This window comes from Gymnogyps californianus, chromosome 3 (assembly GCF_018139145.2).
Source record: "Gymnogyps californianus isolate 813 chromosome 3, ASM1813914v2, whole genome shotgun sequence".
NCBI lineage: Eukaryota > Metazoa > Chordata > Aves > Accipitriformes > Cathartidae > Gymnogyps > Gymnogyps californianus.
Genome location: NC_059473.1, coordinates 127,845,869 through 127,872,060, shown reverse-complemented (window position 1 = coordinate 127,872,060; position 26,192 = coordinate 127,845,869). Strand labels below are relative to the sequence as shown.

Below are 26,192 nucleotides of genomic sequence, written 5' to 3'. Positions count from 1 at the left end.
CCCTGGGGGCCTTGTTCTGCTTCAGGAGAGGACAGCAGGGGGCTGGCAAGGTGTGCGGGGAGGGGAGGGACAGCGGCCACCCCCCAACAGACAGCCCAGTACCAATCAGGATCCATTTTAATCATCATTGCAGTGTGTAAACATCGGTTACTGTCCATTAATGCTCTGGTCCATCTGAGCAGCAGGAGATACGTGGTTACAAGCCTAGATTACGCTGGAATCTATGAGCGGGTTAGAAAGGGGGCTCTGCGCAGAGCCCCCTGGAGACAGTTTACTGCAGTCTGTCTCTGAGCAGAAACCTAAACGCTAATTTGGCATTATGGAGCCTCACGAGGGCCGCTCGGTGCCGGCAAGCCGCTGCCGCAGCCACCCAGGGCAGCTGGGCGCTCGGGCCAGGCCCTCCCGGCTGGGGAAGGGGCAGCTCTGCCCCCCGCGCTGGGCCAGGCTCCGCGACACTGCTCCAGGGCTCGGCCTGGGCACGCTGCTCGGGTTGGGCTGGTGCCGCCCTGGGAACAAGCCCTCTCCCAGCTGGAGCCAGCAGCAGGAGGAGTTCAGCTGCCCCCACCCCGAAGGCAACGGTGGGCTGGGGGTGAGCTCCCCAGCCCAGGGGAGCAGGGGAAGGTGGATGTAGCAGGTGAGAGGCACGTTGATTGCAACCTGTCTGCAGGTCGTACATTCCTCAGCGAAGGCCCTCGGGCGGGTGCTGTCCTAGGAAGGGGGGCACTACAGATCTTCATCGCCAATGCCCTCAAAGGCATAATTGCCATGGAAGTCGTTAGCGCCCACATCGTTAGCAGAGCTGGAGTGGCTGATCCCTCGCAGGCTGACAGAGGTGAGCTTGCTCTGTGGAGAGGGGAAACATTAGGGAGGACCCCCACTCCTCCCGCTCCGTCCGAGGGTGATGGTGCTGGTGCGCCTGCACACAACTCACCGAGAGTTTGGCCATTGGCTCCCGGGAGGCGTCGGGCGAGTCCTGTGGGGACAGCACGGTCAGGCAGCGCCGAGGCGGTGGGACACACCACCCACCCTTCCCAGCACCCGCCATCTCCCTGCCCTCGGCCACGACTCGCCCTCCCTTCCCTCCCCAGGGAGTCTGGCTCCCAGGGGTGGGTCCAGGACCTCTTTCTCTTCCCAGGGCTACAGGAGCGGGGCACCGCAGCCCTGCTGAGGGGGCAGCGGCACCTCTGGGGGCGGTGGGCTCTGGTACCCGACACACAGTGAAGCCCATGGTCGCGCCTGTCTCCCCTACCAGGGCCCCAGGGTCCCACTCACCAGCAGCGGGGGCGATTTCACAGCTTGCTGGCTGTCCGAGCGCCGCAGGGCCCCATTCACCCGCCGGCGAAACATCTGCAGGGGAGGAGCTCGGCTCAGCCGCAGGGTCCCCATGGGCAGCTCCAGAGGTTAAGATGGCCCCTGGGGATCCTTCAGCTGGCCCCATCCTGAGGAGAGCAAGCAGGGCCCAGCCTAGACCCCGGGGAGTCACGGGCAGGATGGGATCCCACCCCAGAGACAACATCCAGCCCAACCCTCACCTTGCGGATGCTGCCTCCAGACTTTTTCACCATCAGCTCATCCACCATGGACTGCAAGCAGATGCTCAGCATGATGGCCTGCAAGGGAGAGGCGTCACGAGGCTCCACACACCCCACGGCCTTCCCGACACACCACGCCGAGCCCAGACCGGCCCTCTCCCTCACAGCCGCCCCCTCGCTCCTGTCCTTGTCCGCCGCCGGCCTGGCACGCCGGCAGCCCTACCTGTGGACTGGTGATGGTGACCCACTGCAGCCGGTCCTTGCTCATTAGATACTCGAAAGCCAGCTCCAGCTTCACCTCGGACTTCCCCGGGCTGCTCCCTGAGGGACCGTTGCTCAGCGGCACCTGCAAGGGCACATGCTGAGGCTGGGAGCCTCCAGAGGGAAAGCGGCCAGCTTCCCAGGCGCCTGTGCTGACAGAGGGCAGCCCCCAGCCAGGTGCTGGACACCCTGCCCAGCTCCCACTGGCCTTCCACCACCGTCAGGTCCCCTCACAGCGGCAGGCCCCTCGAACGTCCTCACACGGATGACCCCCCCAGCCCCAAAGCATGGGGATCCTCCCCAGGCAAGCTGGGCTGGAAGCAGGCAACACAGCCAGCACCTTTCCCGGGGAGAGCTGCCAGACCAGCCCGGCACAGCCAGGTCCCACCAGAACCCCACAGAGCCCTCCCTGCTCCCCAGGGCCCCGCAGGCAAGTGGCACTCACCGAGGATGTGACCCGCCAGCACCGCATGCGCGTGACCTTGAAGCTGCCTTCCTTGATCTGCTCGCTCGGCAGCCGCACCTGGAAGTTGAGCTCGTTGTTGCCAGCGCTGACGACGACGTGGCATCCCTTCTCAGGGAAGTCAGTGACGCAGGGGTCAAACTTGAGATAACCGTAGTACTTCAGGGTCTGCGCCAGGCGGATGAACTGCGGGCAGAGCCAGGGAAGCTCAGCACAGATGGTCGCCCTCCCGCCACGCCTCCCGGGCCAGGAACAGGCAACGAACTCAGCACCACGCGTTCATGCAGGAGCAGTGCCAGTCCGGTGCTGGGACTGCTCCAGTCACAGCATCGTGCCCTTCCCTACCTCCTTCTTGGAGACTTTTTCCTGCAGGGACTTCAGCTGCCGGTGCTGTTCCTTGTTGACAAGGATCCATCCATGCTCGATGTCCGACACCGTCTACCAAGAAGCAGAGGCTGGTGAGCAGCTGGGCCCAGAGCCACCCGAGACCCCGCACAGCCATAGCTGAGGGGTGCGGTGCCCCTCCTCACCCGTCTGGGCCGCACCAACCCTCACCTGCGCATACAGCAAGTTCAACCCCACGCGATGCTCCATTACATCGTCGTCATAGGAGGAGTCCCAGTAGCTAGAAGGGAACCACAGGGGTCAACCTATTCCCCAGCTCCTAACAGCGATGGGGAGAAAAACACCCCCCACACTGGGACAAGGCGCCGGGCTGGCTCTCTGGCCAGCTCCCCCAGTAGCTGTCAGTTGCCATGCCCCACTCCCCCTCTCAAGCAGCTGCCAGAGGCAGGAAAGGCCGTCTCTGGGAAAATGGAAACAGGGACCAAGCCCAGCAGGGCAGCCCAGCCCCCGGTGTCATGGCCAGGGACACCCAGGTGTGTTCCTGGGGGCCAAAGCACCCCACGGGTGGTGATGGCAGGAGGGAAGGAGTCCCTCTGCAGAGCAGGGAGCCCCGGATACCACCCCACTGTTCCAGCAGTCGCTGCCCCTCCAGCCCTGCCGCTCACCTCTTGCGCAGGATGATCCTGAACTCGGGGTTGTGCAGGCTGGTGACGGACACATACGGCAGCTCAAACTCCTGCAGCTTCCGCACGACTGCAGGGAAACAGCAGCTCAGCAGCAGCTCGGGGCAGTGGGAGCCCACCGGACCCCCACCAGCCAGGGTGCCCTGGGGGAGCCTGCTGGATCCCCCCACCCAGGGCAGAGTCATCTGGTCGAAGCACACAGCTCTCAGGGCAGGGCGCAGGGCAGACGTCCCACCGCAGCCCTCAAGGGGCTCCAGCATGCTCTACTTACAGGAGAAAGCTCCATCCTTGGTCTCTCTCACTAGGAAGAGGCTGAAGTAGCCGACCAGGTCATCTGGCAGATCCAGCTTGGAAGCCACAGCCTGGGAGTGAGAGCAGGAGGTCACCACTTCCCGCAGAGAGGCAACACTTCTACATCCTTACCCCGCGGCAGGATCCAGCCTGTGCGCATTCTGGGGCCTCCCAACAGCAGGAAGGTAGCACCTCTGCTGCACTGGGGGCCAAGGGGACAAGTGGGGCCTGGGGGATCACTGCCACCATGAAACAGCTGGGGGCCTCCCAACATCAATCCCAGCCCAGAGAAGGGCACGAGTACATCGGCACACCCTCTCCAGCTCTACTGCTCTTCAGCCCCCCAAGACAACCCTGCTCTGGGGTAGGGACACGGCAGGGAGGGCCAGGGGGCTGCCAGGCTGAGGGAACTCCTGCACATGTGGGAAACCACAGAACTCCGCAGGAGGAGCTGGTCCTGCCCAGCGCAAGAGCTTTGGCACCTCAAGGACATCCTCTGTCTGGTCCGAGGTAAGGATGGTGACCTTGACCTTCTGGCCGTTGGAGAGCAGCACTTCCAGCACCACCTCCTCTGTGGGTATCTGCTGCGTCTCCTGGAGAGAGAAACAGGATTGGCACCCCGGCCCCTCCGCTGCCGACCACCCTCGCACCGCTCAGACTGCCCCGCGGTCCGAGGGCCCCGGCACGCGCCGCCCGGCCCCGGCGGTCGGCACTCACCCCCGCGCAGGCTGCCCCAGCAGCCCACCACATCCAGCGGCTCCTGCCCCCTCACCTGCTGGGCCTTGCGCAGGAAGCTGTTGAAGGTCTCGCTGCCTCCCAGCGTCGGGTCCTGCCGCACTGGGGGTGGAAGACGAGCCAGGAGTCAGGCATTACATGGGAAGGGGCAGGGACCCACGCCAATGCCCATCCACTCTGCGGCCCCTCAGAGTTTGCACCCAGACTAAGCGTGCACTGCGTGTAGGGCGTGCACGTGGGCAGCCACGGACTCCCCGCAGATGGAGACACCAGCAGGTCTCCACCTCTGCCAGTGCAGGGAAGGGACTGGGATGGAGGAGCTGACATCCAGTGGACAAGGCCAGCTAACACCAGAGCAAGACTGGGAGTATCAAGATGGGCCACAGCAAACGGAGCAGTGTGGGGAGGAAGATGTGGGCAGTGCCCTGGTGTCCTGAGTGACCGAGCAGCGGGCAGCCAGCCCTGAGCTGCAGCACAGGACAGACCCAGCCAGCCCTGAGCCGCAGCACGGGGCAGACCCAGCTTACCAGCCTGCATGTACTTCTCCAGCTGTTCCCGTCGTTGCTCTACCTCTGCCGGGGTGAGTGTGAAGATCTTCTTTGGGGGAAAGGCTGGGACCACGTTAGCGCCATACTCTTTCCTTAACTGGGAAGAGAGCAGAGAGCCGTGAGAGCCTCCAGGGAGATGGCGGCTGCTCTGACCCCCACCCCAGCTGATTTCCAGGGCCCTGGCAAGAGGAGTGGAGAGCTTGCCAGTGTTCCTCATCCAAACGGGCAGCCCGCAGTTTGCAAGAACCCAGCTGGGACATCACAGAGCAGGAGAGGAGGCCCGCACCCGATGCCAAGGAACAGGAAACGACACCCTGGCTGGCCCCGCGGGCAGCACTGGGCAGCACACGCCTGCCCGCAGCCAGCGCAGCGCCCGACACTCCGGCTCTCTATCAGCGCATGGTGCCTTCCTGCAGCACCCAACGACAGCCCGCAGGGCCCAGCACCCTGCCCGCCAGGAGCACAGTGGGCACCGCAGCGCTGCCCCGCGGGAGGGGGGGGCCGGTCGGCAGCAGCTCCCACCGCCGCTGGGGACGGCTGCCTACCTGCTCGTGCAGCCCCAGGAGCTGGCTGTAGCGCACTCGGCAGTGCAACACCCCATTCACGTGGATGTTGTAGGCCTGTGGGGAGAGACGCCAGTCAGATCCCAGCACCCAGCGGATGGAGGGGCCCCAGGGCCTACCCAGCTCAGGGCACAGGGGCCAGGGAGAAGCCCCTGCAGGGCCCAGCCCCGCCACAGCCCAGGAAGAGGCGATGCTCCTGAAGACCCTGCCGACGGGCAGATGGGGCACCCCCAGCCCTCCCCTCCTGTCAGCAGAGCTCAGCCCCTGCCCCAGGAAGCGCCGAGACCCACCTGGCACCCTCGCGTGCCCCGTGCCGGGCTGGGCACCGCTGCGGGAGCTGGGTTTGCCTTGCAGGCGCCAGCCCCAGCCCGGAGGCACCGATCCCAGCAGCATGCCGCCTGCCGCCTGGACCCTGTCCAGGCACTGCCCCGGAGCACACAGCTCCGCAGCGCTTCCCTCGCAGGGCAGGGGCCCTCTGCAGCTTTTGGGGGCAGCAGCCCCAGCAGCCTGGAGAGGGGCAGGGCCCACGCGCCCCGAGGCTGCCCATGGAGGCCGACGCATGCAACAGGCAGGCACAGCCACGGCCCCCAGCACAGCCAGGACCAGGAGGGGCTGCTGTCAGCAGTCAAGGGCATTAGCAAGTGAGGATGAATCAAACACCCAGGACTTGCACAGATAAGTACAGCAACAGCACTGAAAGGTTTCTGCGTGCTGCTCCTCTGAAGATGCGTCAGCGTCGGTGCAGACCTGCAGCCCAGCGGATATGGTCAAGACTGCTCTCAGAATGTACAAGCGCATCCAAGAGATGTGTCCAGCGGACACCAGGAAGGTGTAACCCTGCAGCTGCCCAGCCACAGGGAGAGTATGGAGCCACGCTGCAGCCCCGCGGACAGGGGTGTCCCCAAGTCAGCAGCCAAGGACACCCCTCCCCGCTCCCTGCAGCAAGGACAGGCGGCAGCCAGCGGCTGCTCTCCATTCTGCAGGCCCCACGACACATTTGGAGGAGCGAGCACAGCAACATGGTGGCCAGCACAGCAATCCGGGCTGCGCTCAGGCCAGCGGAGCGGGAGCCTGGTGTCCAGCCGCGGAGAGCTACACGGCTGGGATGTCCCCACCGCCAAAGGCTGCGGGCCTGGCCTCGCTCCACCACCTCCTGGGGTGCATCGCCACAGCCAGCTCTCGCCACGGGGCAGGGGATTCCATCCTCCCTCATGCACTGCCTGCCCACCCTGAGGCCACCACAACATGCCACAGCACTACTGGGGTGCTGGTTGCTTGAAAGCGTAAAGGTTGCTGCAGAGAGCCCAGCAGGACATGCCCCCACCCCAGCCCCTGGACACGCACCCCGGGCCAGGGGAGAGGCTGGAACCCCTCCGGGACAGCTCTGCCCCAGCCAGCACCAGCCCAGCTGGGGCTCGCCCGTCCCACCCACAGCTCGGAGGGAGCCCTACAGTCGGGGAGGTGACTGCCCGGGCTGCAGGGGATCCCACGGAGCTGGTCCCTGCCTGCTGCTCCCCGTGGACGTGCCTCCAGCCGGTGATCGCAGCCCAGGCAGGTACCTCCCGTGGCTGTTTTGCTCACTGGAAGCCCCAAGTGTCCTCCCGCCCCTGAAAGCTGGGGCTGCCCGGGGTCAGCGGAGGCACCTGTCCAGGCCACGCTGGCCCTGCACACGCTGGAGCTCACACTGGCTTCTCACACCGCCTTCCAACCCAAAGGCAACAGCCCTGCTGCTCAGGGTCCCCGCAGAGGGCCCAGGAGACCACGAGGGATGCTGGGTGGCCCAGGCAGCACTCACGCCTGCCCAGCGTCAGCTCGGGGGCCTGCACTGGCAGGGCTCTCCATGGGGTCACCAGCTCCTGCCCAGACCCAGGGCTGCAAACGAGCTCACATCGGACGCTGGGGACGAGGTCTTCCCCCGCCCAAGGAGCCATCGCGACACCTGAGGGCAAAGTGCAGGGGGAGGCACAGGGCCGAACACGCCTCGGCTGCTGCTTGCTCCTCCGGCCCTGGTGCAGCTGCAGCTGCCTGTGGATCACCAAGTCCCCTCACAGCCCTTCCTGCAGCTCACGACTGCCGTCGGTGTCCCCAACACACCGCCTCATCCTTCTGAGAGGACCAGGGAGATCCCCCAGAGGGGGCAGGCGAGGGGTTGGGTGCGGAGGAGACAGCGGGGCCACGGAGCCCAGAGCCGCCCGCCCTCACCCGGAGCTGGGAGCAGAGGGGAGCGCAGGCCTGGACCCAGCCGCTGCGGCCGCCTCCGCGCAGTCCGGGGGGGGCTCTGCCCGCCGCAGCCTGCGGCGAGACCCTGCTCCACGGGCAGCGCTGCCGCTGCCGGCCCCGCCGGGGACGGGGGCTCTCGGCACCCCGGGGAGCCGGTGGGCCACCGCCCCGCGGCAGTGTCCCTCCGGGCGCGCTGGGGACCCGCTCCTGAGGAGCTGCCAAGCCCGAGGGCGTTCACGGCGCGCCGAGGAAAACAGGAAGCCGGGACGGATGGACGGGCTGGCGGGCCAGGATGAGCCGGGCCCCGGCGGCGGGAGGGGGCTCCCGCCCGCAGCACACCGGGCCAGCCGCCCCCCGGCGCAGGGCAGGGGCCGGGCACCCTCCGAGCGGCGTCCGCGGGGCCGCACCCCAGGGAACCCCCGAGCCCGCCGGGGGCCGGCCTGGGCCGCAGGGCCCGGCCCCGTCCCTCCCGGCCCTGGGGCGCAGGGGCGGCGCGGCCCGACGCCCGCCCGGCCCGGGAGCGGGACCGCCGGCTGGGGATGGCGGCCGCCCGGCCCGGGGGCTGCCCGCCTCGCCCGGCCCCAGTGCCGGTACCGGCCCCGGCCCGCACAGGCCACCCGCGACCGTCGCCGGGGCTCCGGGCCCGCACGGCCCCACCGGGCGGGGTGGGGGCAGCGCCCGCCCCGGGACGGCGGACTCGGCCCCGGCCCCGCTGGGCGCTGCTGCCGCGGGGCCCGCCGGAACCGGGCCGCAGGGCCGCCCCGCACCGCACCGCCCCGCGGGACAGCTCCGCTCCGCTCCGGCCCCGCTCACCACGTAGGCGGCGCCGCCGTCGCCGGCGCGGGTCTCGGTCTCGGGGATGGAGAAGTGCATGGCGGGGCCGGGGCCGGGCCGGGGCGGGTCGCGCGCCCCCGCTACCTGCCGCGCGCCGCCATGTCGGGCCGGGCGCTCCCCGGCGCCGCCCCGCGGGGCCCCCGCGATGGCGCGGCCGGCAGAACCGCCCGCCGGGGCCGGCCCGGCCGCCCGCCCGCCCCGCTCCGCCCCCCGCGGGCCCGGCGCCGGAACGCCGCACGGCCCCCGGCGGCGGGGCCTGGCCGTCCCGGTGACACACACACACCCGCTTCCCTCCTCGGGAGCCCGCCGCAGCCCCGAGGCAGCCCCGTGCCTAGAGCCCGGCAACGTCCCAGCGACACCCAGCAGGGCCGCAGCCCTGCCCCGCCGCGCCCGGTGCTGAGCGCGAGCCCGGAGCGGGACGGGCCCCGGCCACGGGGAGCCCGGGGGAGCGGGAGCAGGGCTCGGGGCGCTGGACCGCCCGCCCGCCCGCGGGCGGAGAGGGCCCGGGGCTCCCGGCCGCGCTGGGAGCGGGAAGGGACACCCCGGGAAAGGGAACGGCTCCCACCCCGGCTACGGAGTGGCGTCATGCGGAGGGCTGCTGACGTCACGGCAGGTCACGCACAGCCCGCGGGCGGCACCGCCCTCCGACCGGCAGGGGGCGCTGTGGGCGGCCGGGCAGGCGCCATGGCGGAGCGGGCCGCGCCGGGCGGTGAGTGAGTGCGGGGCCGGGCCGGGACCCCGGGGCCGGCGGTGGGCGGCGGGACCCGGCCCCGCGGCACCGGCTGGGGCCCTGCTCCCCCCACCGCCCTCTCCCCGTCCCCCGCGGCCGGTGCGCAGCCGGGCCCGGCCCCGCTCCCGGCCCGTCTCACGCTTCCTCCCCTCGTTCCAGGTGCGGGCCCCGATGCAGCCGCGCCGGTGCCGGCGGGACCGCAGGTGAGCAGGGCCGGGGACCGGCGTGGGGCTGGGGGCCGGGCGGGGGCCGGGGTGGGGAACGGGGCTGCCTGACGGTCTGTGCCCGCAGGCCCCGGAGCTCTCCCGGGAGGAGAAGCTGCAGCTGCGGAAGGAGAAGAAGCAGCAGAAGAAGAAGAAGAGGAGCGAGAAGGGGCCGGCGGCCGAGCCCCCGGAGCTGGGGACGCCCTCTGAGCCAGGGCAGCCGCGGGGTGAGGACGTCCTTCCCCCCGAGGCAGACCTCCCCAGCACCCCGAACAGGGGCAGCCCTGTGGCGAGGCCCCCGGTGGTCTCCTGGGCTGGGAACACCCTCAGGTTGGAACAGCCCTGAGCCAGGAGCATCCTCCAGTTAGGGGAGGCTGCGGTGGGACCTCTGGGGTGTCCCACCCCTCTGCGCCTGAGTCCTGGTCCTTGCTACCTCGAGTGCCTGCCTTCTTGCAGGGTCTGAGATGTAGAGAGGCCAGTCCCCTCCCCACCTGAATACGGGGCTGGCTTGGTGGTCCTGTGTCGGCTGCGCGGGGGTGGCGAGGTGCTGGAGAATGTGGAGCTTAGTCCCACCTGCCCCTCCAAAGGCAGACCCTTGTGCAGAGGAGGGTCTCCCTGCCGCGCGCTGCCCCACATACTGGGCTACATCTCCTGGTGACGGAGGCTGGGCACGGACTTCCCCCTTCCATCTCCTGCAGTAGCTGCTCACCCCACGTCCCCCCCAGCCTTGGCTGATGGCCCCAACGATGGCGAGAAGCCCGCAGGGGGCAAGAGCAAAGCTGAGCTGCGAGCAGAGCGCCGCGCCAAGCAGGAGGCTGAGCGGGCCCAGAAGCAGGCCAAGAAAGCAGAGCTGAGCCAGGCACCCACAGCAGCCAAGCCCAGGCTGACCCCCACCGAGCCTCAATCCGGTAAAGCCGTCGTCGCCACAGGGTGCGGTGGGTGGGTGAGCGGGGAGATGGGGGGTCTGGGGTGGGCACCTGCAGGGGCTGCCCATCCGATCCTTCCACGGTGCCCTGGGGGCTGCCCTGCCGTGCGTTTCCTGAGTCTTGGGGCAGCGTGGCTGGGCTGGGGGCTGCACCAGGGCGGTACCGCTTCACACAGCCCTCCCCGCTGTCCTCACAGTGGTAAAGCGGCTGCCGGAGCACGTGCAGGTGGATGACCCTGCTGCGCAGAGGAAACTGGCCAAGAAGCTGGAGCGGCAGCAGGTAGGAGGAGGGCTGGGTAACTGGCTGCATGCTTCAGGGCAGTCGTGCTGCGGGTGCGTGTGGTGGGGGTCGGGCTGCGCGCATGGTGGGACTAGAGCCTGCTCTCTGCTGGGCAGAGGGGACCTCTGGTGTGCCACGAGCGAGTGCTGGGTGTGACTGGTGGTGCTGGAGTGAGCAGGGCTGTATGGCAGCCTTGGGTAAGCCATCGTCAACGCTGTTTGGCTACAGGTACCTCTGAGGCAGGACTATGGCACCAAGGTCAACCTGTTCTCCCACTTGCACCAGTACAGCCGGAAGAAGCCACTGACGCAGCAGATGAGGTATGTGGCCTCCCCAGCCCAGGCCCCTGGCAATCATTTGGCTCTGCTTCGGCTGGCGTGGCTGCAAAATGGCCATAGCGAAGGGGTATCCTGGTCCTGCATGTGGGATAGGCTTGATGGGGTGGCAGGGGACGCTTTTGCTTGCTTTGCGGAGCGGCGGCAGGGGCAGCCAGATGTCCTGCCTGTGGGGTGAGGAGAGCTGCCCTCGGGCAGTGCAGGGCCACAGCAGACGGGGCTGCGGGGTTAGCCTGACTCCTCAGGTCACAGAGCAAGTAGGGGCCGACTGACAGCTCCCTTCTTGGGCCATCCCTCAGGTTGTTTGGCTGGGGGCCTGGCAATGGGTTGGTTGTTCCTGGGCTGTAGGGGGCCAGTGCTGACGGCGCTCTCACGTTTGTCCCTGCAGCATCCCCTCCACAGTAATCCACCCGGCTGTGGTGCGCCTTGGCCTCCAGTACTCCCAGGGCATCATCAATGGCTCCAACGCGCGTTGCATCGCCCTGCTGGAAGTCTTCAAACAGGTATGCGAGCAGCTACCCGTGCCCACCAGGCAGCAGGGGCGTTGCACCAGGCACAGGCATCTCTTCCTGTTCCCTGACTACTGAGGGTATATCTGTGCTCAGTCATCTTCAGCCTCTTCCTTCTGACTGTGCCCAGGGCTGGGCCCTGCTGGTATCCTGTTCTGGCGCTGCCACTGCAGATTGGAGTTCCGGAGCACCCCTTTGCCCGCCCCGTGAAAGCGTGTCAAGCTGTGCAGTACACTCATGCCTGGTCTGCAGCCTCCTGGGAGAGGGTAGTCATGTGCCGTGCCTGGCCAGAAGGGGCAGGTGCCCTAAGCTCACGCTTTCTTCCTTCTTGTCTCAGCTGATCCGGGATTACTCGACTCCCCCCAACGAGGAGCTGTCGCGGGACCTAGTGGCCAAGCTGAAGCCACACATCAGGTGAGGGCTCCCGGTGCCGGAGCAGAGGGACTGAAGCTCCACTGAGTGCGGTCCATCGGTCACCTCTCTGGGTTGGTGTCCACCCAAACTTGGGCTGACTTTCCTGGGGCTCTGGGTTCTGCCTCCATGCCCACCATCCCCAGCCCAGCTGTGCCCCCCGCCCTATTCCTGTCCCTGCCCTCCAGGCTGCTCTGGAGCTAAGCCCGTTTCCCCTCTGCAGCTTCCTGAACCAGTGCCGGCCCCTTTCAGCCAGCATGGGCAATGCCATTAAGTTCCTCAAGAAGGAGATTTCATGCCTACCCGACACCCTGAGAGAGGAGGAGGTGAGTGGCCTCACACGAGCAGCAGGCTCCAGCCTGCTGGAGGGACAGCCCTGGCACAGGCTAAGCAGGGAGAGGTGGTGGGATGCAGACTGGGAGCAGTGCTGCAGTGAAGCTAGAAGACTTGGCCGTCGGTGTCGCCAGCCACGGCCTGAGCAGGGACTGCGGGCAGACCTGCTCCCCCTCTGCCAGCAGACACAGCCCAGCAGGACCCAGAGGGGCCGGGGTGCGCCGCAGCAAATGCTGGGCTGTTTGTGTCGCTGGGCTGGTAGGACTGGAGCTCGTCAGGAGCAAGGACATAAAATGAGAGAAGCTGCAGCAGGCGCACATGGTCTCAGTGAACGCAGCACTGCACCACAGGCTTGGCTAGCAACCAGCACTGCACCTGCATCGAGAGGGGACTCGGGTGGCTGGAGGACTTGCAGGCTGGTCCAGCTGGTGCTGTGTACTGCAGGAAGGCCACAGCAGCTGGGCACCATGAGCTGCCCTTGCCGACCAGGACTACCTGTGAGCATTGTTTGACAGCATCAGTAAAGTCACGGGTGAAGAAGAATGTGGTTTTTTGGTGCTCAGCTACGTCCCATGCAAAAAGCTCCACAGGAGCCCACTGGCTGTGGAGCAAGGGGCAGGGTGGTGGTATACATCGGGAGCTGGCCACGAGGGCCCCTGAGGCAGCGTGGCTAGTGGGCTGAGAGGAGTCAGGCTGGAGAGTCTGAGGTGCGGGGGAGATAATGGGCAGAGCTGGAGGTCCTAATGGCAGCTCGAACACATGGTGAGGCACCGTGGTCTGCTGGGAGCCTTGTGCTGGGACAGGAGTGGCCCTGTGTGTCCTGCAGAGCCCCTGTCCCGGGGGAAGGTGCCGTTCAGCAAACAGGCTGGTTGGGAGCAGGGCAGGGCTCTCCGCTTGCGGGCAGAGCTGAGCCCGCAGTCCTGCAGGCTGCAAGGGACAACAGAGTGTCTGTGGTGTGGCAAGGCCATGCTGTATGTGATGGCACTGTCTCCCCAGGCGAAGGAGAAGCTGCAGGACACTATCGACAAATATCTGCGGGAGAAGATTCTTTTGGCGGCTGAAGCCATTTCGAGGTCTGCCTTTGAGAAGATAAATGACAACGATGTGATCCTGGTGTATGGATGGTAAGAGGAGAGCCAGGGCAGCCAGGCCAGCGGGTGGGAAAAGGAAATGGAGCAGCTGAGCGAACACTGGAAGCTCTTGTAAAAGCAGTTTTTCAAGGGTGGGAAAGTCAGCATTGCCCAAGGGGGAGGGAGGGCTTGTGGCTCTGGGTCCAACAACTAGAAATAAAACAAGCGGGGAGGGGGCAGTCAGGGGGTGCCAGCCAGAACTTGGCTGTGGTGGGCAGCTGGTAAATAAAGGCACGAGAGACAAGCTTATGACCAGCGAGGCAGGATGGAACAGTGGATGTATGAGGGTGTCAGGACAGGGCAGAGCATGGCCCTGGGATCAGCACTTGCTCACTGGATGCGGGAGTATTGTTAGTGCTTTAGAGAAAGCGGAGAGCTCGTTAGGACTCTTGTCCCATCCTGGGAGACGGGCAGGCTGATGAGCTCGCGTCACGAGGTGGTGACAGAGCACTTTCTGCCTGGCAGCTGCCAAGGGGAGTGCTAAACCGTGTCTGTTCAGGGCTCGGCACTGTCCTCTGCATGTGTCCAGAGTTAAGTGTTTCAAGAAACCCAGATTCACTGGTTCTGCAATACAGAGCACTTACAAAGCAGCCATGGCTGTTTACTGGCATTTTAAACAAACTGCAGCAAAGTCAAATGTCAGGAAGCAAAAATGCGGAAGCTTGTTCTTCCTTCGAGGGACTGTGTCCCAGAAAGTAGAGGTGGGAAAAGGACCCAGAGACCGCTGTGGCAAAACAGAGTCCAGATGTGATTGATGAGCCTCCTGGGTGATGGGCGGAGGAAGGAGCAGGGGGCCAGTGCGGGCCTGGAGCGTTATGAGTAGAAAACTTGGAGAGGGTTTGGAGGGGGAGTCCCTCGCTGTGGTCACGGACAGGTGGAGGTCAGTGCTGCTTCCAGAGAGGGCTGAGACATCACTTTTCCCAGGGGGTGATTCTCTGTGCAAAGCCAAGGAGAGGGGGCCTGGAAGCAAGCATAGCAGGAGGGTGTCTGGAAGGGGCAGCACTTGTCACGGCGAGGGTGGACATCAGCTCTGCCCGGACTCATCTCTAGGCAGCGCTAGCCCATCAGGGTCTCGGTGGGAGCCTGACTGCCGCCCTGGGTAAGAGAGACATTGCTCCATTTGGGCTGGATGTGCCTGGGGACCTGCTGTGGCCGCTGGCGCCTGGCAGTGCCTGCTCTGCTGCAGCTGCTGGCACCCAGCCCCTGCCGTCGGGCGCCTGTCAGGGCCGTCCCCCGGGCGAGAACCCGTGCTAACGCTCAGAAAACCTCCTGCCCGGCCGGCACCTGATGAGTCCTGCACTGGAGCCAGCGCCAAGGGAAGTCTTCTGGCGCTGGGCTGCGTTTCTGGGCGATGCTGTCAGCGAGCAGCGTCAGTGCGGGGCGGCCGTGTGCTGGGTGAGAGCCTGGCCTGGCGGGATGGGGCAGCCTCCTAACTGGTGTCCGTCAGCTCTTCCCTCGTGAACCGCACGCTGTGCGATGCCCACGTGAAGAAGGGCCAGGCCTTCCGTGTGATCGTGGTGGACAGCCGGCCGCGGCTGGAAGGCCGGGAGACGCTGCGCCGGCTGGTGCGTAAGGGCATTCACTGCACCTACGTGATGATCAACGCCATTTCTTACGTGCTGCCTGAGGTGAGGAGTGGAGCGGGGCTGTGCTGAGGGCGGTGGCGGACACAGGCGAGGCTGCAGCGTGACAGAAGGTGCTAACAGATCCCTGCGCTTCCCCTGACAGGTGTCCAAAGTGCTGCTGGGAGCTCACGCGCTCCTGGCCAACGGCTCCGTCATGTCCCGGGTGGGGACGTCCCAGATAGCACTGGTCTCCAAGGCCTACAACGTGCCCGTCCTGGTGTGCTGCGAGACCTACAAGTTCTGCGAGCGAGTGCAGACGGACTCTTTTGTCTCCAACGAGCTGGGTACAGCTTCTGTCCCCTTCCTCCCACCTGGGACCTGCTCCCTCTTCCTGCCGCTGGCCAGGACGGGCTGATCTGCCCTGCCGTTCCCCTTCCCGGGCGAGGGGCCACCGCTCGCAGGAAGGGTGGCCTGGCAGGCAGCAGTGTTGCGTGCTCCCAGGGCAGGATGGCGAGGTGCTGTCCCTCCTCCTGATCCTGCTGGCTGCTCCTCTCTCCACAGATGACCCCGATGACCTGATCGTGCTCCGGAAGGGCCAGGCCCAGCTGGGTGGCTGGGCAGAGAACAAGTCCTTGCGCCTCCTCAACCTGGTCTATGACGTGACGCCGCCTGACCTGGTGGATCTGGTCATCACGGACTTGGGCATGATCCCCTGCACCTCGGTGCCTGTCGTCCTGCGTGTCAAGAACGTGGATCAGTAGTAGGGGCGGCTGCACGGACACTAATAAACCAGGCCCCACGATACGCCTTGTCTGCCTTCTGTGGTGTGGCAGGAGCCCTGGCGCCCTGTGTCCCCACAGGCTCAGCTCTGCGCTTTCCTTGGGCAGGCTGGCACTCCGGCCCAGCTCTGCCCGGCCTCTCTCCTCCCACCCACTCCAGGCTGCAGCGGGGAAGGATCTTCCCTGTCCCCGGGCCCCTCCTCTGGAACCTGGGGGAAATAGCGACGCTATGGTGATGGCCCCTGGCCGACACCTCCTCTGGCTGTGGTTCTGGTAGCTACTCACGCTGGGCTTGTGCGGGAGAGCCCAGCACCCCTGACCCTGCAGCACCCAGGGGGTGCCAGGGCTGCTCCCAGCACAAGCTGCTCCTGCAAGAGGGGCCCTGTGCAGGGTCCAGCCTGAGCAGAGGCTGGGGGTTCTGGCATGGGGAAAGGGTGCCTCCCTTGTTCTGCAGTGTTCCCATCCCTTTCTGCTGCGGTAAAATTAGTGCTCATCCCAGCTCCTGGCAGGGATTGCTGTGGGCTGTCTGTGCTCCCCCCTGGAGCCTGTCACCACCAGTGCCCTGCATGGTCCCAGCTATGGGTGCGGGGGAGCAGGGAAGAGATGGCAGGGTGCCTGTTATTCTGGCCTCTGCCCAAAAAGGGGTGTTTTTATACACCGGTCTCACCTGTTGTTGCTGCTATATGCAGAGCCGAGGGCAGCAGGGCAGAGTCCTCTGGCCCTGGCCTAGAGCAGGGTGGGGAACAGCAGGCACTAATGGGGCTCTAGGGCTGGCGGTGGGCTGTGGATGGGGGCAGAGGAGGCCCCTCTGTCTCTCCTACCACCGGCTGTGCTGCCCATCGCTGACCCCGGGTGTGTGGACGGGGCCGGGGGAGCAGGCTCCTTCCCTGCGGTGTGCTACCGTGCCCGGGGGGCCCCAAGCCGAGGCCTTCCCGCGGGGGAACAGGGCCGGCAGCAGGCAGTGCCCCGCCGTGTGGGGCTCTCGGTTCCGGCTGGGGTGGAGAGGCCGATGGGGAACCGAGGCCACTGCCGCTCCACAGCCAGGGCACCGGGGATCCCCGGGGACTGCGGGACTGGGTCCCGGGCTCGCCCCAGCATGGCCCGCACAACGCAGCGGGGGCCGGCAGGGGCGGAGCCATGCAGATCGCGCCGCGGCCACAGAGCCGCTCCGAGCCGGCAGGGGCGGGGCCTCGTGGGGAGGGGGCGTGGCCATGCAGATCGAGCACCGCGCGGGGTGATGGGAGCTCCCCTTCCGCCACGACGCCGGCCGCGGGCGCGCGTGGGGGCTGCGTGGGCGCTGCGCGGCGGCGGGCGTCGGGGTTAGGAAGCGTGGTGGTCGTGCGTGTGTCGCGGGAGCGGCGTTTCGGGGGTGTCCGTGTGGTGTGTGTGGGTGGCCGGGGGTGGGCAGTGGGGTGCGGGAGGGCGTGTCATACTTACCTGGCAGGGGAGACACCATGATCAGGCAGGTGGTTTTCCCAGGGCGAGGCTCATCCCCTGCACTCCGGGTGTGCTGACCCCTGCGATTTCCCCAAATGCGGGAAACTCGACTGCATAATTTGTGGTAGTGGGGGACTGCGTTCGCGCTCTCCCCTGGCTCGGGCGGTCACAAGGACAGAGATCGGACCACGGTTGGTGGCCGCGGTCACTCGTGCTCCTAGCGTCGCGGGTCTCCGCGGCTGTAGTGGGCGCGGGGTCGCTGCGGTGGCGTGAGGAGGCGGGAGGAACGGACGGACCCGTCACGCCACGGCCGCGATCCCCCGCCATCCCGCCGGCGGGCGGAGCAGGAGCCGGAGCCGGCACGGGGCGGGCAGCGGAGGCCGGGCCGGGGCGCAGCGGTGCCCGCAGGAGCCGGGGGTTCCGTGTTTCTCAATACGAGGGTCGGAACTGAGCAGCGATGGCAGAACAGCGAAGTTCCCCGCCTGGGAACATCTTTGTCTGGTTCCTCCCGCCATGGCTCCACCGTGGCGGCCGGCACCGGCCCTGCCCGCCCCCAGGTCCCACGGTGGGGCCTTTCCCCGCACCGGATCCCCATCGGCCCCGCCGGTACCCGCACCGAGACCAGCCCCGCCGTTTCACCCCCGCCCCCCGCGAGCTCGATCCCCCCGGGGCCGCGGGGGAACGGGAACGGCGGAGCGCGGCCGCGGGGGAAACGGGAACGGCGGAGCGCGGCCGGGAGAGGCCCGGGGCAGACAGAGCCCGGAGCGCGGCCGGCCCCGACCTCAGCCCAGTGCTGCGGCGGGACCACGGCGCCGGTACCCGTACCACAGACAGCAGCAACATCCTGCTCCAGCAAAAATATCCACTCTGTTCTTGCACCGCCCGAGCCAGGGGAGAGCGCGAACGCAGTCCCCCACTACCACAAATTATGCAGTCGAGTTTCCCGCATTTGGGGAAATCGCAGGGGTCAGCACACCCGGAGTGCAGGGGATGAGCCTCGCCCTGGGAAAACCACCTGCCTGATCATGGTGTCTCCCCTGCCAGGTAAGTATGACACGCCCTCCCGCACCCCACTGCCCACCCCCGGCCACCCACACACACCACACGGACACCCCCGAAACGCCGCTCCCGCGACACACGCACGACCACCACGCTTCCTAACCCCGACGCCCGCCGCCGCGCAGCGCCCACGCAGCCCCCACGCGCGCCCGCGGCCGGCGTCGTGGCGGAAGGGGAGCTCCCATCACCCCGCGCGGTGCTCGATCTGCATGGCCACGCCCCCTCCCGCAAGGCCCCTGTGGCCGGGCGCCGGCGGCTGCGCGGGGGCGGACGGGGAGGCTGCAGCCCGCGGCTCTGCTTGCCGGAGAGTCGCCCCTTCCCCCGGGAGCTCTCGCCGGCACGCTGCGGCTCTCGGGTCGCGCTGGCACCTATTTCTCCACCGCGGGGGCCTGAAGAGGCCTGCGGAGCGTTCACCGGGTTACCGCCGCCGTACCCCGCCGGGGCGGGCGGACTCGCACCCGCTTTCTCTGAAAGCTGGGAGTCACGGCAGAAGGGCCACCCACGGCCGGGGAGCTCGGGATCCGTCGCCGCTGGGTCCCTGCTGTCCCGTCACCCACTCTCGCTGCTAGACTTTGTCATCATTTGCAGTCATCGGTCCAAGCCCTTCCACCTCCTCCTCTTCTCCTCCTCTTCTTCCCCGTCTCCCGATGCACTCGGCATCGTTCCTCTGCCCTCCGCTTGCGCCATCCAGGCCTCGTTCCAGCCTCTCACGTGCCACTTTGCTTCCATGTAACGTCAGCTGGACCCTCACGTATGCAACCGCCAACGTTCATAAACCCAGCCAGACCTCAGTGCTGTCCCCAGCAGTTTTCTTATCCGTCCTCCCACGCCGGGGAGCCGTCCCCACCCGTCAAAAGCTTTTTCTCCCAAGATTTCACGCAGCATCTGAAGTTTACCTCGAATTGTATGGACGGCCGTCTCTATTCTCTGACCTTGCTCTGCACACGTACAGCACGTGCTGCTGTCCCGCACACCCCCATCCCACGAGCAGCCCACACATCCCCGAGAGCCGCGCCGGTTTGCAGGTACCGGGGCTTGTGTCACCGCGGCCGGGAGACTGGAACGGCGTCACCCATGGCACCCACCTCCCTCCTACGGCAGGGGCCTCGGCAGCAGCTCCTGCTGCGGCCGGTGCTCTGCACAGGGAGGATGGCTCACGCAGGCGGGGGAGGCAGCGTGCGTGGGGCATTCACCACTTCGTTTATTCGGTCACGTTTAATCGGCCGGTGGGGGTGTGAAACGCGAGCAGGGACGGTTTTGGCTCCAAAGGCACCGGGGATAAAACCCCAAGAGTCCCAGTCCCTCCCCGTGGCGGGGCGAGGTTGGCAAGCCCAACAGCAATGCCCAGGCACCGGGAGAGGGAGCAGGGGGTGGGTTTGTGTTTGCCGAGGGAGTGCGAGGGCCCGGGGGGTTACAGGCGCGGATCGCTGGAGCTGGTGGGTCTGGGGTGCCGCGAGTGCCGGCCCCTCACCTTCCCCATGGAGGGTGCACGGGCGCTTTCACGGCACCCTGTGCTCGTGGGCTGGCTCCTCCGCGGGTGTCTGCTCTCGCTGTGCTGCTGCCAGCGCCCAGATCCCCACGGTCCTGGCACTGGGGGTTACTGGGCTGCAAACACTCTTGTCCATAGACCTTGCAGGTGCCACCGTGTTGACCTGTACTGGAGCCCAGCACAAACCAGTACCACCCAGCAGGGTCCTGCCCAGCTACCGGAGCCCAGCCCAGCATCTGGGGTCTCTGCCCCGGCTGAGGGCCGTGGCTCCTGCTTTCCCTTGGCAGGTTCAAGCAGCAGTGGAGCTGAGCTCATGTCCCCGAGACAGACCCGGACCCCCACCCCCGGGCCCCCCCGGACTCCCCGCCGGAGGACTCTGCCCCGGGCGGCCGCACGGGCTGCCCCAGCCCCGGCGCTGCCCCACGGGTGCCCTCCCGCCGCTGGCCCCGCGGCGGCCGTGCTCTGCCGCCGCTGCGGCTCCAGCCCGGTCCCGCTCGGCTCTGACAGACGAAGCCCCGCGCGGCACCGGGCGGACCCGGTCCTGGTCCCGGTGCCGGTGCCGGTGCCGGTGCCGGTGCGGGCGGGCAGGGGACCCGTCGGGCCGCGGTGCCCGAGAGACGCCCGGCAGCGCACGGCGGCTGCTGCCGGCGCCGCACGGGGCGGGGCATCCAGGGGCGGGCCCCTGCGGGCGGGGCGTGGCCATGCAGATCGAGCACCGCGCGGGGTGATGGGAGCTCCCCTTCCGCCACGACGCCGGCCGCGGGCGCGCGTGGGGGCTGCGTGGGCGCTGCGCGGCGGCGGGCGTCGGGGTTAGGAAGCGTGGTGGTCGTGCGTGTGTCGCGGGAGCGGCGTTTCGGGGGTGTCCGTGTGGTGTGTGTGGGTGGCCGGGGGTGGGCGGTGGGGTGCGGGAGGGTGTGTCATACTTACCTGGCAGGGGAGACACCATGATCAGGCAGGTGGTTTTCCCAGGGCGAGGCTCATCCCCTGCACTCCGGGTGTGCTGACCCCTGCGATTTCCCCAAATGCGGGAAACTCGACTGCATAATTTGTGGTAGTGGGGGACTGCGTTCGCGCTCTCCCCTGGCTTGAGTGGTAACAAGGACAGAGAGAACTAAAGCGTGAGGCAGTGACAGCAGTACTGTGCATGCCGGTGCCCGCGTCTGTGCTGGTGTTGGACTGGCCGGGCGCTGGGATCCCCACTGCTCTTCCCGCGGCCGCGGTCACCCGCGGTGCGCTGCCGAGGGGCTGCGTGTGCTGCCGTCAGGACACCTGTAACGGCGTCACTGCTCCGTGATTATGCTTTATCATCTCACACGTCCCGGTCCCGTCCCGTTCTACCCCACGCCGGGTGTCCCCTCGTTTTGGGGGTCCCGCGGAGCCTACCGCCCGCTGACCCCGCACTGTCCTGTCCCGACACCTCTTGTTCACGCGCGGACGTGTGCGGTTGCGCAGGGAGACGGGCGCTCGTGTCTTCGTGCGGCCCCGCAGGTCCGGCTCCGTGGGTCCCGGCGGGACGTGGAGCTGCGCGCGCCCACATCACAGCCACGCGGCCCTGTCACGTGGTGAGGGAGGGCGTGAGGCGTTTCGCTAATGACGTTGCCGGCGTGACGCCATCCCCCCGCGCCACCGCTTCCGGATCCGGTTCCGTGCTGGCGGCGCGGCCCGCAACGGGGCGGCGGCGGCTCCGGGAGCCCGTCGGGACCCGCCCGGATGGCGTCCAGCGCCGCCCGCGGGCCGCGCTGCCGGGAGCGGAGCCGCCGGGGCCGTTCGGGACGGGGATCGGTACCCGCCGGGCGCAGCCGGAGCCGCAGCCGGGCGCGGGCGGGCGAGCCCCGAGCGCTCCGTACGTACCGGGGGCGGGCGGTGCCCGGGGCAGCGCCCGCCGGTACGGGAGGGACCGGGGCGGCGCTGGGCGGGGGTCGCTCCCAGGGGCGGGCGAGCACGCAGCCCCGGCGCTGCGGGGCACGGAGCTCCGGGCTGCACGGGGCAGGCGGAGAGAGGCGCCGGGACCGGGGCCGGGGCCGGCGTGTGCCCGTGCGGGGCTGGAGATGCTGCGTGCACTCCTGTCGCTGCTCCGAGCCGCCGGCTTTGCCCTGGCCTGGACCTGAGCCAGGCTCGCCGCTCCCGTCAGCGTGTTTGAGTCACCGCCTGGGCACGGGTGTCCGACCCTGTGTCCGTACGTCCGACACTGTGTCCGTACGTCCCTCCTGGCCGGAGGGCCTGGCCCTGGCTCCATGCCATCAGGCAGGGAGCCGCCGCTTTGCTGGTGCCCGAGCCCCACTCTGACCTGGTGCTGCTCCGGTTGCACGGGCTGGGGCCGGTGCCCGGCTGGGCGGTGGGAGCCCGGCGGGTCGCTGCGCCGAGGGGTGGTAGGAGAGCCCTGCTGTGGTTTTGTGCTAACTCTGGCTGTTATTTTTGGGCAGGAGAACTGTCACCGCTTGGAGATCTGGATGGTTTGGGCCACTCTGAGGAGGGAGTAGAAGCTGCCAAGTCCCAGAAAAAAACTATCCGAAACCAAAAACCAAAAAGTAGTCCCAGTGACCCCAATGGCCCAGCCCCTGCGGAGACCGAGGGGCACGGAGAGCCCTCGAGGACCTCAGAGAACGGGTCCCTGCCACCCCCGAAGGCACCCGGGAAGCGTGGGCGGAAGTCCAAGACAGAGATGCTGCTGCTGAAACTGTCTCAGGACCTGGAGTGCCCGACCCCGGAGCCCATCTGTGTGCAGAAGATGCTGGGGAGCAGCCAGGCGGCGGAAGGCCTGGAGACCCCCCCCGGCGGGCGCCCCAAGAGGCGGGCAGCCAAAGTGTAAGCAGGGGCAGAGGATGCGGGGGCCCAGGGGCGGGTGCCTTGGGGAGATTGGAAGGATATGCAGATGCCACTCTCAGAGTGGTTCCTGGAGACCTCTGCCTCGCCTGGGGGTTCTCAGTGTCTTTCCTGAAGGACTTTGTCCCACGTCGGTGGGACAGACTGGTTCCCCGTGGAACGATCTCTTCCCGCTTTAGGAGAATGTGTTTGGATCCAGGAGCACGGGGGCGTGGGGAGCAGCAGGGGCTGTAGATGAGCTCGTGTGCAGCGGGTCTTTGACAGCAGTGGGCTGTCTGTGGTGGGGAAGAGGTTTCCTTGGTTCCTGACAAAACCAGGAGGAAGCTTGCCTGGGAGGGAGAAGAACAAGCTGTGCGAGCCACGCGCTGCTTAAAGGGGAGTCCTGGGGGGAGCCCGTGTGCTCTGGGGCCTCTGAAGGCAGCTCAGGCAGTGCCTGTGCTCTCTGAGTGCCTGCACGAGCCCTGGGTTTGCAGGGGCGGATCTGGCGGGGTTGCGGTGCCCCAGTCCCCTCACTCCGCTGCGCAGAGGGAGGGTGCAGCACCTGCAGCGGGGTGCCTGGTGTGGGAAGTCCCTTTGCTGAGGGTGCTCACGGGAAGATCTCTGGCTTTCCCGCTTTCTGGCTGGCAAAGAGCCACGTGCCGCTCTGCCTGCTGGATGCGTTCCCCCGCCTGCTGCCGGAGACGTGGGGAGGCTGGCATTCCCCAGGGAGGGGCAGGGGATGCTGGCTGCCCAAGTGGACGGCCTGGAGGCTGGCAGTGCATCCAGACAGGCTCTGCCGCAGCCCAGCTGGGCAGGGCTGGAGCAAATTGCTCGCCCAGACCATGAGCTGGAGGAGTGCGTCTGCCTGGTCCTGGAGGGAGGGCTGGCTGGTCCCTGTGTGGTCCCTCTGCTCACCTCCAGGCAATGTCTTTGGTGTCCCAGGGCTTTGCTGTACCTGCAGGAGCTGGCAGAGGAGCTGACATCTGTGTACCAGCCTCCAGCTCCCACCGAGGGTGCCCAGGAGCCGGAGCCAGAGCTTGAGCGTATCCAGAAGAAGCGTCGGAGCCGGAGGAGGAAGGAGGAGGAAACAGACAGTGATGATCCTGCGCGAGACGCTGACTTTGTGCCCTCAAAGGAGGTGTTGCTGCAGGCGGAGGAGGAGGAGGGGAGCGATGCACCGCTCAGTGAGGTGTCAGAGCCAGAGCTGGAGGCACTGCGAGGACACGGTGGGAAGACGTCGTCTGCAGGGGTAAGGGCAGGGTCAAGGGCAAGATCTCTGCCTTGGCCGCTTCTTACCTTTGGCCCGGCGTGAACAACACAAAGTGTGCGAGCTCTCATGCAGTGTCCCCATCCCCAGCTGTTTGGGGCAGGGCAGCCCTAAAACAGGACTCAGTCAGGGATGGCACAGTGCCCATCAGCCGTGAATCCGGGCATGAGCTCTTTGGCCTTAACTGTGGGCAGAGGCAGCTCTGAGTGAGGGTGGATGGGGACAGGGTGATAGATACTCCTGGGAGACGGTGCAGGGGTCCTCGGCTCCTGCTGAAGCTGATGGGAGGTAAAGGCAGGGTCCTGGAGGCTGTCGTGTAGTTCGTAGAAGTCCCCAGAATGGGACTTTGTATCTTTAGCCCAGTGTGACACGGTCTCGATGACTGCTGCTGCTGTGGCTGGGGAACAGCTCTGAGCTTGTGGGCTGCATCGGTGCCGTTCAGGACAGGCAGGTCCCCCCAGGGGCTCGTGGGAACATCTGGGCAGGCAGAGGCAGCCCGGGCCAGGCCCTTTGGCCGGGTCCTGCTCTGAGTCTGCTCTTGTGCCCAGAGGTCCAAGCCCCAGTGCCGAGGCCTCGCTCCCAACGGCTTCCACAACTCCATCATGGCCCCAGTGGAGAAGTGCTCCAGCCTCACCTGCAGCCTGTGAGTCCGGGCTTGGGGGCTCGGGGGTGCTGGGGGGTTCGGGGTGGGCTACAGGGAGCAGTGGCTGTTGGTGCCCTGGGTACCATCGCTATCACAGCCATGAGGGCAAAGGAGCGCGTGCCATCGGGAACGTCGGTATTCCGCTGGGGATGGGGCGGCGGAGCAGGGCTGGGCCAAGCGGGGGGTGTGGGGAAGGGCAGGGGCTGAGAGCCCTCGGCATGGAGCTGCCTATGCCGCAGGCAGGGTGCGGGGCAGGGGGCTGCCTGTGCTGCAGGCAGGGCCTGGGCCGGGAAGCGAGGCTGTTGCTGACGTCTGGCGCATCCACTGCAGGCGGGATCAGAAGTACTCGCAGTGGGAGTTTCCCGACTGGATCCCTTTGGCGCACAAGTGGACGTGTCTCTCTGAAAGGTACCGTCGGAGCAGCGTAGGAAGGGAGGGGCTGGGAGGGACACGCGGCCTGGGCGCTGCTTGCGCTCGGGCTGCGTGATGGCGCGGGTCCTGGCAATGTTCAGGGTGAGCTGGGGCAGGGAGAGTGGGTGGCCCCAGCCATCGGGGATGGGGGAGAACGAGGACGCGGTGGGTGCCCTACTCCCGCACCCCTCTGGTGGGATCAGGCCCCAGCAGAAAGGATGGAGCTTTCTTGTCGCAGGCTTTGGGGGTCTCATGGATTTGGCTATGGAGTCTTAGTAGCCCTCAGGGTGGCCGGCAGCAGGGCACGCTGGGCTGTGCAGAGGCTGGGATGGGTGCTGGGGCATGGTGCTGTGCTGGGGGGTGACTGGGTGAGGGGTGGGAGTGTGGAGACGTCCTCTCACCTTCTTTTGCCTCCCCAGCGAAGCTGCCCCGTACCTGCCAGCAGAGGAGAAGTCTCCCCTCTTCTCCATCCAGCGGGAGGGCATCGAAGACGACGGTGTCTTGTACAGGGTAAACAGGTCTGTGACGGGCTGCCCCGAGGCACTGCCGGGGTGGTGGGTGTTGTGCCTGGGACAGGCAGTAACCCCCAGGGCTGCGATCCCAGCAGGTCCGAGGGCTGGACGGACACCCCAGGGCAGCAGGAGCGGCGGTGGGCTCAGCAGCCAGCCCATGCAGTGTGCCCTGGGGTCCCACTGCTGCCCGACCCCGTGCCAGGGCTCTGCGACAGCCGGGTGCTGCACTGCCTGGCCCACGCGCTCCCACCCCACGACAGCGCTGCTCTTGCTCCGTGCCCTTACCCGCCTCCCTGCTGGCAGGTTCAACTCCCTGCAGCCGCACGAGGAGCGCCTGGATGTGTCCTTCTTCGTGGGCGGCCCTGTGTGGGCCATGGAGTGGTGCCCGTCCCCGGAGGGCTCGGCAGCCTCTCAGTACGTGGCCGTCTACTGCCACGGGAGCATGGAGGAGACGCACAGCGTGGCTGGGCTCCATGGGGGCCCCGCGCTCCTGCAGCTCTGGGGCCTGGGCACGCTGCAGCAGGAGCAGGGGTGAGTGGCCTGGGGAACGGCCCCCCTGGGGAAGGGGCCAGGGGCTGCCCGGCTCCCAGGGATGGGGCAGGGACCGTACCTCTTGTCCCTCCATGGCTGAGTGGGTAGTGGGGTTCATCCTCTCCCAGAGCCGCCAGCCATGGCCTGAACCCCACGAGGGCTGTGCTGGTAGCCAGCTTTGCTGCTGGTGTGCACTGGAGCTGCTGGTGTGCACTGGAGCTGCTGGTGTGCACTGGAGCTGCTGGTGTGCACTGGAGCTGCTGGTGTGCACTGGAGCTGCTGGGCACCAGCTCCTGCATTCTTCATGGCTCAACCCATGCCTGCAGCTCTGCCGACAAAGCCGGGCTGGCCTATGCCGTTGCTGCT

The 26,192-nt window shown here is 67.2% G+C and overlaps 3 protein-coding genes and 3 non-coding genes across 8 annotated transcripts in view; 4 read left to right on the top strand and 2 right to left on the bottom strand.

The window, feature by feature from the left end:
* Positions 1–99: 99 nt before the first annotated feature.
* On the bottom strand, positions 100–8,557 carry SNX17 (sorting nexin 17). 3 transcript variants are annotated; one of them, XM_050895154.1, is made up of 15 exons: positions 8,455–8,557; positions 5,404–5,478; positions 4,838–4,955; positions 4,348–4,412; positions 4,058–4,168; positions 3,556–3,646; positions 3,267–3,354; positions 2,812–2,881; positions 2,602–2,694; positions 2,239–2,442; positions 1,756–1,878; positions 1,533–1,610; positions 1,273–1,347; positions 932–973; positions 100–843 (listed from the first exon to the last, which is right to left on the bottom strand). In XM_050895154.1, exons 1-15 carry the CDS (start codon positions 8,512–8,514, stop codon positions 724–726), a joined length of 1,413 nt encoding a protein of 470 aa, XP_050751111.1. In that variant the 5' UTR covers positions 8,515–8,557; the 3' UTR covers positions 100–723. The 3 variants fall into 3 exon arrangements, with proteins under 3 accessions (XP_050751111.1, XP_050751112.1, XP_050751113.1); XM_050895155.1 differs by having other exon boundaries at positions 5,440–5,478; XM_050895156.1 differs by lacking the exon at positions 5,404–5,478.
* Positions 8,558–9,159: 602 nt separating this feature from the next.
* On the top strand, positions 9,160–15,691 carry EIF2B4 (eukaryotic translation initiation factor 2B subunit delta). Its single transcript, XM_050894026.1, has 13 exons — positions 9,160–9,184; positions 9,365–9,408; positions 9,497–9,635; positions 10,107–10,316; positions 10,531–10,613; positions 10,842–10,933; positions 11,337–11,451; positions 11,795–11,871; positions 12,092–12,194; positions 13,198–13,325; positions 14,779–14,959; positions 15,060–15,240; positions 15,458–15,691. The coding sequence occupies exons 1-13, from the start codon at positions 9,160–9,162 to the stop codon at positions 15,655–15,657; spliced, it is 1,578 nt and encodes a 525-aa protein (XP_050749983.1). The 3' UTR covers positions 15,658–15,691.
* Positions 15,692–17,104: 1,413 nt separating this feature from the next.
* Positions 17,105–17,268, top strand: LOC127015368 (U1 spliceosomal RNA). The gene has a single exon (XR_007766346.1). It is a non-coding gene; the product is annotated as a U1 spliceosomal RNA (small nuclear RNA).
* Positions 17,269–18,000: 732 nt separating this feature from the next.
* Positions 18,001–18,164, bottom strand: LOC127015367 (U1 spliceosomal RNA). The gene has a single exon (XR_007766345.1). It is a non-coding gene; the product is annotated as a U1 spliceosomal RNA (small nuclear RNA).
* A 2,415-nt stretch (positions 18,165–20,579) lies between these two features.
* LOC127015359 (U1 spliceosomal RNA) lies at positions 20,580–20,743 on the top strand. The gene has a single exon (XR_007766337.1). It is a non-coding gene; the product is annotated as a U1 spliceosomal RNA (small nuclear RNA).
* A 627-nt stretch (positions 20,744–21,370) lies between these two features.
* Positions 21,371–26,192, top strand: part of GTF3C2 (general transcription factor IIIC subunit 2) — a 20,344-nt gene continuing 15,522 nt past the window's right edge. The window contains exons 1-8 of the mRNA XM_050894025.1: positions 21,371–21,503; positions 22,084–22,465; positions 23,405–23,711; positions 24,278–24,372; positions 24,703–24,780; positions 25,203–25,301; positions 25,599–25,826; positions 26,153–26,189. Coding sequence (XP_050749982.1) covers positions 21,371–21,503; positions 22,084–22,465; positions 23,405–23,711; positions 24,278–24,372; positions 24,703–24,780; positions 25,203–25,301; positions 25,599–25,826; positions 26,153–26,189 — 1,359 coding nt within the window. The remainder of the gene's footprint in view (positions 21,504–22,083; positions 22,466–23,404; positions 23,712–24,277; positions 24,373–24,702; positions 24,781–25,202; positions 25,302–25,598; positions 25,827–26,152; positions 26,190–26,192) is intronic.